Source organism: Colletes latitarsis, chromosome 2 (assembly GCF_051014445.1).
Source record: "Colletes latitarsis isolate SP2378_abdomen chromosome 2, iyColLati1, whole genome shotgun sequence".
Classification (NCBI taxonomy): Eukaryota; Metazoa; Arthropoda; class Insecta; order Hymenoptera; family Colletidae; genus Colletes; species Colletes latitarsis.
Window position 1 is genome coordinate 29,389,805 of NC_135135.1, and position 11,048 is coordinate 29,400,852.

Below are 11,048 nucleotides of genomic sequence, written 5' to 3' on the forward strand. Positions count from 1 at the left end.
ACCCGTATTTTGGTGAAGAATATTTAGAAATTTTAAATTTGATTCAAATATTAAATTGAAATTTCAATTTACATTGAATTAGTGTAATTACCAAGCGAGTTAAAATACAAATATTACTAATGTTTTATTAAATTCAATTCGTTGAAACTAGTTCGGTGGGACATTCTAGCATTTACATGATCGAAAAAGCTGGGGCCCATGCCTGCAGTAAAATTTCATCCTTTGTATTTCAGAGACAGCGTCCTTTGTTACATTTTTAGGTTTATTATCCCTCTAAGGGTCGCGTCGACGAAAGGCCGCATGTGTTCGACCGTAATTCCGTTTTCTGAAGATGTTTATACTTCTATTCAGTAAAATTAATTTGAAAATATCGTATGTCTTATTCTTTGCAGGTAGACTTTAAAACTATGAATAATTACGATCAGGACTAAACATTTTTTACTGTTCATACATTTCATTTTACAGGAAAGTTTTTCATCTGCCGATACATGTAATTATTATCTTTGAAGATTTAATTTTTGGAAATAGCTAATTAAAAATGACAAATAGGATTATATTCTAAACTATTATCAGATTATTTAATTTTGTACTGCTATTTAAAGATGGCTGTACAGCAGAAGCTATAGATAGCTACCTCGCCCTAAATACGATGAGACGATGCAACATTGACTTCGAATAATTTTTATTCGGTTAATTTAAAAGTAATAGTATTTTTAACAATTGTTGATTAAAGAGGACACATAGAACTATATTCCCAATTATTTCTGATTTTTAAATTTTATTTTTAAACAATTTTTTTTTTCAATATTGTACAGACATGTTATAATAATAAATATCCTAGGTACCGCGGAGCTAATTCATTTCTTTCAGCATGCTAGTTCCAAAACTTCTCAAGAGCCACACGCCGATTGACTTTTATAACTTGCCGTTCTGAACAGACAACGGGGAAAGTATCCTTTCTCCAATTTCAGGTCAACGTTACAAAAACCAAACGGTATCTGTTTTGCTTTAAGTTTGCTTGGTCTTGTCGCAATCTGCGGACCTTTTCCAAGTGGCACGTTCTTTTCTTCGTTTTGAAGTGCATTGTAAAAGTCCACATCTGGTCGACACGTGATAGGGAAAACATGAAATCCAAGGATAGAGTTTGAAGAAAGCATCGATTTATTGCTTTTACGATTATTGTTCTTTAAACATTTACAGGCTAATTCTAGAAACCGGTACAAGCTGTAGTTCTTTATAAAGCGTAAATACAAATAGTTGATATAGGAAATCTATCAACGATATAATTTTTTGTTGGTGCAACATAGAAAAATAGGAAATTTCGCATTATATGTAATATAATTAATACTATTAATAGTTTTCTCGATTTTAGACATACAATTTCTGTTATTACATTTCTATTACTTCTTATTGTTAATTTTATTATTTTTTTTGTATATGATTGTTTATTAAATAACAATTAGATTAAAAATGTGATCAGTATTTTTACATTTTAATAAGAGCTTCGAAAATAATTACAATTGAATTAATTCTTTGAATGTCTAGTATTATATATTTTCAATTAGAATTACAAGCATTTTAATATTCAAGCAACTGATATTAATTTTATAATTATTAAATTTAAATTAAGTTTGAACCAAACTGATCTGTTTAGTCAAATGCTTGACGTTCGTTAAATATACCGCGCTTCTAGCCCTAACTGGTGATTGGTCCGTCACAATGGCAAAGTAAAGTAGGGTGAACGAATCTAATTGGACAAGCGAGGTATTCCATATTACTTCGGGTTCGGTTCGGGTGATGATAGGTTCGTCAGTTAGTCTACAGAAGTGTTATGGAGTGAGAAGTAGGGTTTCGAGAACGATAAACTGGAGGGAATGTTAGAATCAGTTGAGTTGTTATCAAATAATAGTCAGATTTCGCATGAAGTGGCAAAGTGTGATCAAGTTATAATAAAAGCATCGTGACTTTTTTTACGTGCGTGACTATTAACGAAGAAGGTATGTTCAGTTCAACGTGTATATATATATATATATATACAATATATATATACATGTCATGTATAACTGTGGCCTAAATTTTTTGCGAAGAATTTCATCGTCCTTAAAATTATTCTGTGGTTCTCATTGAAAGATATTTATTATAAATTAGAATTTATTCATTCGTCTATACGTGATATTATCTTCTGCAAAATGTATATTACTTTTTCGTAATTCGGTATGCAGCTGTTGCCAGTGCTTTTTTAATTCGAGTTGTGTACTCGTTACATGTCATTGGGAACTATAATTGGTTTTATTAATTTTTATGATGTCAAGGTAATAGTGTATCTCTTTTAGCGAAATAAGCATTTATAATATTCACATCGTTTTTTAAATTCGCTAGGTATTTTTTCCTTTCCGATGAAAATACGCAATTCAACGATGTCGCTACCAAGCAATTATATGTAGTTTCAATCGTTACATTTCATCTTGTAATTGGTATCAATGCAGTAAGAGTAATATATTTACAAGTGTATGCTATTTTAAATTACAAGGGTGTTCAAGTTGAAATACGTTCAGTGTTTTATAAGAAATATTATCTCTTTGTTCTTTCAATGTACAACATTCATATCGCCGAATTGCGTTCATTAACAATTGTCATGCAAATAATAATCTAGATATTATACGTATTAAATAATTATAAAACTAATGTAAATATATAAGTCTTGATATATTCTTTCCATAAAGTTTAACAAAATAAGAATTCTGTTACTTTTATTATGTAGGACAAATGATAAAGAATTTCGTATTGAAATACTATTTGACATTTATTTCTTTTATCAATTCCTATAGTACCGATCTCATCGCCATTTGCCGGCATTGTTCCAATTATTATTTTTCTCAGATACGAATCTGATACTGTCGTTTTTTATATTGTTGTTAATATATATATGTATATATATATATATTAATCGGTTGACAAATACTAGTTTATTGTTACACGTTCTAATTTTTATCGTTAGAATATTAGTATAAGATACGGAAATGATATTTCAAAGAATCATACTCTTTTGTTAAAACTTCACACGAAGTCACTCGATGTAATACGTAAAATTAAATATATGTTTATTTATAAAAAACAAGTATTTTTCTAATACGCTATAAGGAACCAAATTTTGACCTTTTTTTCTTGTAGAAATATAACATTCGATATTATAATAAAACTGTGTTTAAGAGTCGTGAGTATATTTTGAAAAATGTTTTGTAAAATGTTGTTTTACACGCCTATTGTATAGAAAGAATTATATGAATTTATTACTTATAATTATCATTATTTTTGTTATGTAACAATATTGTTTATTATTATTTCAATTAATTTTTTATAAATATTTTCAGATTTTTAATTATTGTATTTACAACTTATACATACATTGTTTTCTTCGAACATACTAAAGAGTGATGATGGATAGAGACGAAGTAATAAAAAATTTACGAGCATGTCTCATTTCTTCAAAGGGCGGTGTCAAGATAGACCACTTAAGTAGTAAGTAGTTAAATTGATACCAAATTAATACATTGAAATGAAATAATTTGGAAAAGTATTTAATATTAATATTTATAATATTTCTATTTTGATATAGATTTTACTTTAATTTCATACTGTATTCATGTAATACTAAAATACTAATAATAAAATTATATTTTTAAAAATTTCCAACAAACTATCATGGTTATAATAAATTTACCTTAAAGAAAACTTTGAAAATAATAGCTTTAAAATTGAATTATATTGAAATAAAATTCTTTTCAAATATCATTTCAATTAATAGTTTTTGTTGTACAAACTAGGTTGAATATATAACTAATATAGAAAATTTATTTATTCTTCTGGCATGACTATTTTTACATTTACATTAACTATTTTGTAGGAGATTATAAATTGCTTATTGACGAAAACATACCATTTCGAAAGTTTGGACATCAAAGTCTAGTTGCTTTTTTGCACACTGTTCCTGGTATTAAAATTACTGATAAAGGAGCAGAATGTTATGTAGAAGCTATAGCCACTGAAGAATCTGCACATATTTCTAAATTAATCGCACGACAGAAAACAGGTTCTAAGAAATCGAAAAAATTGGTAAATAATTGTCCAATTTTGTTACTTTTTTTTTATATGTGTTTAGAATTAAATCATGTAAACATTACTGTAGGTTAATGCTCGAAGGCCAACTCCATATCGTCAACCTATGATGGTTAGAAGAAATCCTCCACGTGCTGCTAGAAGTGGTAACGATAATTCGTGTGCACAAGTAATTGGAAGGTAAATACAAGTTACAAAATAAGAGTACTATAAATAAAATAACAAAAGTGATAAAAGATTAATTTATATTTATTTAGACAAAATTCATCAGTCCCCACAATGGGAACAAAAATTACTATTTATCAAAATAGTGAGAAACCAAGATTTATACAATCTGATTTTGGAGTACCGCCAAGCTCCCCAAGTAAAGTAAGTTGACATAAATTTTATATATTTTAATTTTGTTATATATATGCGTGTATATCCAGGCTCGAGCTGTTAAAAAATCGGTCAATTGGAGTAGTGCAGATACATCTTGAGCAGAATTGTTTTGAATGGTTCCAAAAAATAGTTTGGCTGCTTGAGTGAAATCTACTGCTCTCCTGATGGTTCGAGCCTGAGTTTTGGGTTACTCGCACGCCGTTAATATATAATATATGTATAAATTATTTATTTCAGAGACTGAACGATAGACAAAGAACTTCCGTTTTACCACCGAACCAAAGTTTTAATAAGCCTAGAGATGATTCTTATGTAAAGAACAATGGAAAGGCGGTAATGCCTGTGATAAGTCAAAAACCAAAGACTGTTAACAACAATATGGAAATTCTTCCTAAAGGAAAAACTTCAAATATTAGTGAAAGACTCAAAGTTAATTCTAATATACCTCCATTGCTTAATTTACCCTCCAGTATTTCGCCACCTTCGCAACAAGTAAAAGTGTTATCCCCCCTTTCACCTGGACAAGTTTTAGCAGATGATAATCAATTACATTTTCAACACCCTCCAAGGAATCAATCGGTAAATATTTATTGCTATATGCACATAATTTATCTATGTTAGATTTCTCTCGTCTTTTAATACAGTCCAATTCCTGACTAAAAATTTTGTTCATCTACACTGACTCGACTCGTTGAACATAGTATATATACCGAAATGATTTTGTTTCAGACTCCATTAAATAATGCCAGCAAGATTGTGCCAAAATTACAATCTCTTGATCCAAGAGAAGAGTTAAAAAGGAAATCTAGTATATTAAATCTTCCAGCACCTGTATATCAAATTTGTCCTACAACGATAATAAATACGAAAGAGCCAGTTGTGTTCGCACAAGTTAAGGTTGGTGATAATATTATACTATTTGGTATTGGAATTTTATAGATAGTATTATATTTATTGAAATATTTGTGAATATGGTCGTTATTTGAAACTGATTTAATTTTAAGTTGTCTCCATATTGTTTGGTGTTTTGAATTCGATCGCGGACACTCGCGGATCAAATGTTTACACTCGCACTAACAGATAGCACGTCCCTGTTTTCACTGTCGGTGACCGCAAATGTGTAAAGACATCGGCCCATTTAACAATACTGTACTTAACTATTCTACTTTTCAGTTACTGTGTATTTTCTGTATTCCTGTATATTTACCGTTCCCGTTATTTTCCGCTCTATTTCTCGGTTCTTTTTATTTGTTGGATCTATTATGAACATTTGCTCTGTCGTTTTTCTGCAATTTGGTTCCACAATACAAACGTTTACTAACCCCCCATGACATCAAGTCCAATTTTGTATATAGTATTTCAGTATAAATTGATAATATTTAATAATAGATGTATATATGAAAATGTACTTTTAGATTGGTCCACATGGATATTCAAGTTATCCGAAAGAAGCACGTTCTGAAGATGAAGCACAAAAACTTGCAGCAACATTTGCCTTGCTTGATCTTACTGAAAAATATGGATCATTCTTTAAACTTAATGAAACTAAAAATAGAGATGTAATTAAATCTCGAATATTGTTTATAGTAGACGCTCATCCTAATGGTATCTTCATGCATCAGGTACCTATATATTATAAGCAGCAATACAAAGAAATTTTACCAGGAGATTGGGAAAAAATTGTCGAAGAGTATCCAGCAATAGTTTTAGAAAAAGGCGCTGATAATTCAGTAATTCTGCGTCGATATGTATCATCTCCAGAGAAGGTAAAGTAATATATTCCATAAATTTTACATTATATTATGAATATATAGAGAATTACACTCTCATTTCGTTGATATATACCTCGACACAAGCATACATATACTACTTATTAATATAAGCAAAAGATAGTTCGTTGGGAGTATCGGATACCCAGAATTTTGGATTCCGGCGAGCTGGGGAATTTTTTCGAGATCGGATTGGGTCCCGAAAATTCGCTAAGTTCGAGTACTCGTAAAGTCGGGTTCCTAAAATTTCATAAAATTCAAGTACCCGAAATTGAAGCTGGGTCGGCTATTGATTTTTAAACTTTTTCATCCGTGACCTCCTTTTGCAAAAGAAAGTTTTTCGTGACCCTAGGATTGGATCCTAGTCCAAGTTGCGAGCCACAGTTTAAGAAGCTCTGGTTTAGACTATCAATTTTAGCACACTTTAGAAACTTTTCTTTCAGATACGAAATATTGGTTCGTTAAAAACAGATAAGATACAATTGAATCCAATTGGCCCACCTATACCTGGACAATTGCAATTACCAGAAGAAGATTTCTTACTTGTATCTGTTACATGTGTTATAAGCACTGTCGAAGTGTGGGCTAGACTCGTAGGAGATTCGTACAGCGTACGTCAAATACCTTCTATGCTGTTTATGCTTTTTCATTTTTCCCTTCTTTTTAAACTTATTTTATGATTCATATGTAGGATCAATTTGATGCTATGACAACTGAAATGGCTCAATATTATAATGGAATAAACAAATCTGTCAAACCAATCGAAATTGGCAGTTACTATGCTGTTTCCGAAGACGACTCATGGCACAGAGTTCGCTGTCTGGATTATAATTCTGTGAATGGACTTGCTACAATTTTGTTTATTGATCATGGTGATGAAGATACTATCCATTACAGTAAATTACATGTATTAGAGAGAAAGTTCTGTGTGCTTCCTGCTCAGGTATAATGAGGTTATTTTTTTTTATAAAGAATCAACTTTTTGGTGTATTGTAGAAAAGGAAATTCTAAATATTTTATTAAATAATATATCAGGCATTAAGACTGTGTCTATCTGGATTGGAAGAATTTAGCGAATGTGACAGCATTCTGAGCCAAATTGAAAAGGTTCTACTTGATCGTGCATTATTTGTTGAAATAATCAATCGCGATAAAGATGAGAATGGACCATTTTTGACAGTTATATTTTATGATACTCACGGACCAGAAGATATTAATGTAAATTCAGAATTGTCTAAACAAATTTTGCATACAGTGACTGCTCCTAAGTTAGATGGTGTAAGTACTTGCTTAATGGTTGATTTATGCAAATACGATTATATTAGGTAGCGTTTAATTGAAGAAGGTATTTTAAGGAATTTTTGTTGTTTATAGGAGGAGCAACATGTATATGAAGTATTTATTTCTCATGTAGATCAAAATGGTGATATTTTTGTACAAGTACAATCCAGGAGTATGAAAATCTTAGTCTGTTTATTGAATAGACTAATATGTACTGGATTAAACGCAGAAGAGCTGGAAAATTGTACTGTGACTACAATTGACTTTAATAAAACATACTTTGTGTCGGTAAATAATAATTGGTACAGAGGAAAAATTATTAGTAATTCTTTCAATCAGTTAAAAGCATTTTTAATTGATTTTGGTAAGACTGTTATCACGGCGATGAGTAATCTTCTTTCTTTGGAAAGGTTATCTGAAGTATTAGCAAAATATCCAGCTCAGGTAAATGGAGAGCTATTTCATGACATTTGGAATTCTTGTATAATTTATTTATTTATTTTAAACAAATATGTGTGATTTTTGTATAATAGGCATTAAAGGTACTTCTTCACAACATTGATAAATCAATGTTCAATGAGAAGATGGTTACAAAACTTGCAGAAATTGCTCCGAAGGGTGAGCCGCTTCTTATGAAACTTGTATCCTCTAAAAATGATTTACAGGTCGTTGAATTATTTAAGCGAATTCAACCAAGTAATATGCTCGTTTCTATCAATAACACTTTGGCTCTTGAAGACGAACTTATGAAGTATGTGAAGTACAGATAAATAAAAAATAAACACCAGTATTAATAATATTTAACAATAATTATTAACAGTATTAATAATCATATTATTTTCAGATCGCAGGGTGATGGAAATAATAATATAAAACCAAGGAAACGCATAGAACGCGCGAATTCTAAATTTACAGGAATTGAAGCAGGCGAAGTTGTTAGATCTTTAAAACCACCGAAAATCTCTGGTATCGGCGAATATTTTGATGTGCACGTGACAATGGCAGCGCATCCTGGAAACTTTACTGTTCAACCATTCGACGATAAGCGCTCTTTAGAGGTAATTATTATTTTAAGTTTGAGATACGTATAACATATATACGATTAAACATTTCCTTTTCTATTTATTCATTGTTTAGGTAATGATGATTCAGTTGCAAGAGGCTTGTCAATCGTATAAAGGTGTTGCTCCAACTTTAGAATCAGTAAGGGAAGGAACGCTTTACGCCGCTAAACACATTGATGGTCATTGGTATAGGTATACATAAAAGCAGTTTATAAACTTACATTTTGCATTTTGTTTATTGTGTATTAATATATTGAAAATTATGGATAATTCTTACCTATTTTTAATCACTTTTAAGGGTGTGCATTTCAAGTATAATCAAAGAAGACACGGTTAGCGTTTATTTTTGCGATTTTGGAGATGTGTCGGTACTACCATTAAGTAAATTACAACCTTTGAAAAGTCAGTTCCTGGAACTACCGTATCAAGCTATTAAAGCAAGACTAGCTGGTATGTAATTAATTTCTTCTTTAATTTTAATTTAACTTCAACTCGTAACAAATACTTCAATTTGTACGTTTTATTAATAATTTGAACAGGCATTCGACCAACTTATGTTGACTGGTCCGTTGAAGATAGTTTAAGGTTTCAAGAATTGGTTGTGGAGAAAAATTTTGTATCAATAGTTGTTGAATCAAATTCTGACGGACTTTCTCCCGCTGATACTATATTGGGTTTAAAGTTGATAGATGTTAATACAACTGAAGACATTTATATCGATCGACTGTTAGTAGAAGAAGGTCGAGCTACACTCGTTGACTAATAATCCGCATATATATGCATATTTGGATGCGCATGTTTGAAAAAATAACGAACAACACGAGAGTCAGCTTAATGAAACAAATGAATCAATGAGTTTCTGAATGTTTGTATGAGGCGCGCGTGCTATCGATAATTCTTTCTTATACGTGTGCGAAAAGGACTTCGGTACGGTTTTAGTGATTCATGCTTATTCAGAATAGCTTGTATATAAAAGTAATCTTTCTACTCGTTACTATTCGCAAAACACACATTTCAATGACTAGAAATCGAAACAAGATTAGGGGAAAGTTGTAAAGATGTACATATACACATAATAAGTGCATGAATGTGTGTGTGTGTGCGTGCGTGCTTGTTATATTTGTTTAATTTCTAGATTCATAATGCCCTTTAGAGATCCTCGTTTTCTTCCTTTTTTATTTTTCTTCGAATAATAATTTATTCATCTATACTCTAAGAAATACATAAATATATCTAATAAGCATATATATTTCTTAGAGTAATTTCTTACGCGGTATAGAGTATCCGCATCTATGGTTTTCATATATTTTTGTTAATGTATTTTATTTTTTCGTAAGAATTTAGTTATTTAATAACATTATTTTGTCACGCATTAGATAACAGTATGCTTATACACGATCTGGCTGTGGCATATGGAAATTCACAGAGACGATTTGATGAAAATTGAGAGCATTCCATTTTTAGTTTAATTTGATGTACGTTTATTGACCATTACTTGTTTTCTACCTATACTGCTCCTAAGTTAAAATATTAAGAAGTAGTACATATCCTAGATTCCAATGATTATAGAACTATCTGTTCTGTATGTGATAAACAGTGTTTTGTTAGCTAATATGAATTTCCTTCTTATTGCAATTTATCCTCTATTTATACCGTTATTATTATTATTTTGATCAAGTAATTTATCATATTTAATTAGTGACATTATATTCAGTATGTTATACGTTTTAAAAATTTACAGTTTATTTTTAAAGTAGCGTGAAAATCATTATAATTTTCATACTACAAGTTCATTTTATTCGAGGAAGGTGTCTTTATTTTTTTCAATATTTACACTAGATTGAATATGTATGCGATATTTCAGTAAAGTAATATTACATGCATTAATGGATTATAATTTTTGATGAGGTGTATTTCCATTTTGTTAAATTGGTAAGATAATATTATAACTTAATGTTATGTTGCAGTAAAATATTATTTTTGATAATGATAACTTGATAAAAGGTGCCAATAAATACTAATGTTTACATAAACATGTTATATGCATTATTATACAAATTGAATGTTCCCCTTCTAAAGGGTACACCCCTTATTTTAGAGAATACTGATCCAGGCAAGATCTGGACTGATCTAATCTACATTTATTAAGAATATATTTTTAAAATTTGTATCAGAATATATTAAAAATTGGGCAGTTTTAATGCCTTAGTTGATGCCTTGTAGGTTATACTTAATTCAATCGATAACGTCAAAAAGAAAAACATTTATCGAAACAAAATTACTTGAAAGCAAAAATATTTAAATGCATTGGTTAACTACGACGATACAATTTTGGATTACAATTCGAAATACTTTACATATAACATAAAAGTTGATATATACTTGTGTTCGCAATAACATTTGTATTAATTGAGAAATAAAATAATATTTTGGCATA

General features: G+C 30.0%; 1 protein-coding gene across 3 annotated transcripts; it reads left to right on the forward strand.

Moving 5' to 3' along the window:
• The first annotated feature begins 1,777 nt into the window (after positions 1-1,777).
• Positions 1,778-9,399, forward strand: Tapas (tudor domain-containing protein 7 tapas). 3 transcript variants are annotated; one of them, XM_076782984.1, is made up of 17 exons: positions 1,779-1,997; positions 3,372-3,519; positions 3,905-4,113; positions 4,187-4,296; positions 4,374-4,485; positions 4,735-5,076; positions 5,227-5,394; positions 5,913-6,263; positions 6,710-6,877; positions 6,958-7,209; positions 7,302-7,544; positions 7,641-7,991; positions 8,081-8,298; positions 8,392-8,605; positions 8,685-8,803; positions 8,910-9,061; positions 9,151-9,399. In XM_076782984.1, exons 2-17 carry the CDS (start codon positions 3,435-3,437, stop codon positions 9,372-9,374), a joined length of 3,318 nt encoding a protein of 1,105 aa, XP_076639099.1. In that variant the 5' UTR covers positions 1,779-1,997; positions 3,372-3,434; the 3' UTR covers positions 9,375-9,399. The 3 variants fall into 3 exon arrangements, with proteins under 3 accessions (XP_076639101.1, XP_076639099.1, XP_076639100.1); XM_076782985.1 differs by lacking the exon at positions 1,779-1,997 and adding an exon at positions 2,066-2,312; XM_076782986.1 differs by lacking the exons at positions 8,910-9,061; positions 9,151-9,399 and having other exon boundaries at positions 1,778-1,997; positions 8,746-8,803.
• The last annotated feature ends 1,649 nt before the right edge of the window (positions 9,400-11,048 follow it).

What these genes read in the sequence shown, in the direction of transcription:
- Tapas (XM_076782984.1), top strand. Translation starts at nt 3,435, where the DNA reads ATGATGGATAGAGACGAAGTAATAAAAAATTTACGAGCATGTCTCATT. An exon ending in ACCCTCCAAGGAATCAATCG is followed by an intron (nt 5,077 to 5,226) that starts GTAAATATTTAT and finishes ATTTTGTTTCAG; the next exon opens with ACTCCATTAAATAATGCCAG. An exon ending in CTGCTCCTAAGTTAGATGGT is followed by an intron (nt 7,545 to 7,640) that starts GTAAGTACTTGC and finishes TGTTGTTTATAG; the next exon opens with GAGGAGCAACATGTATATGA.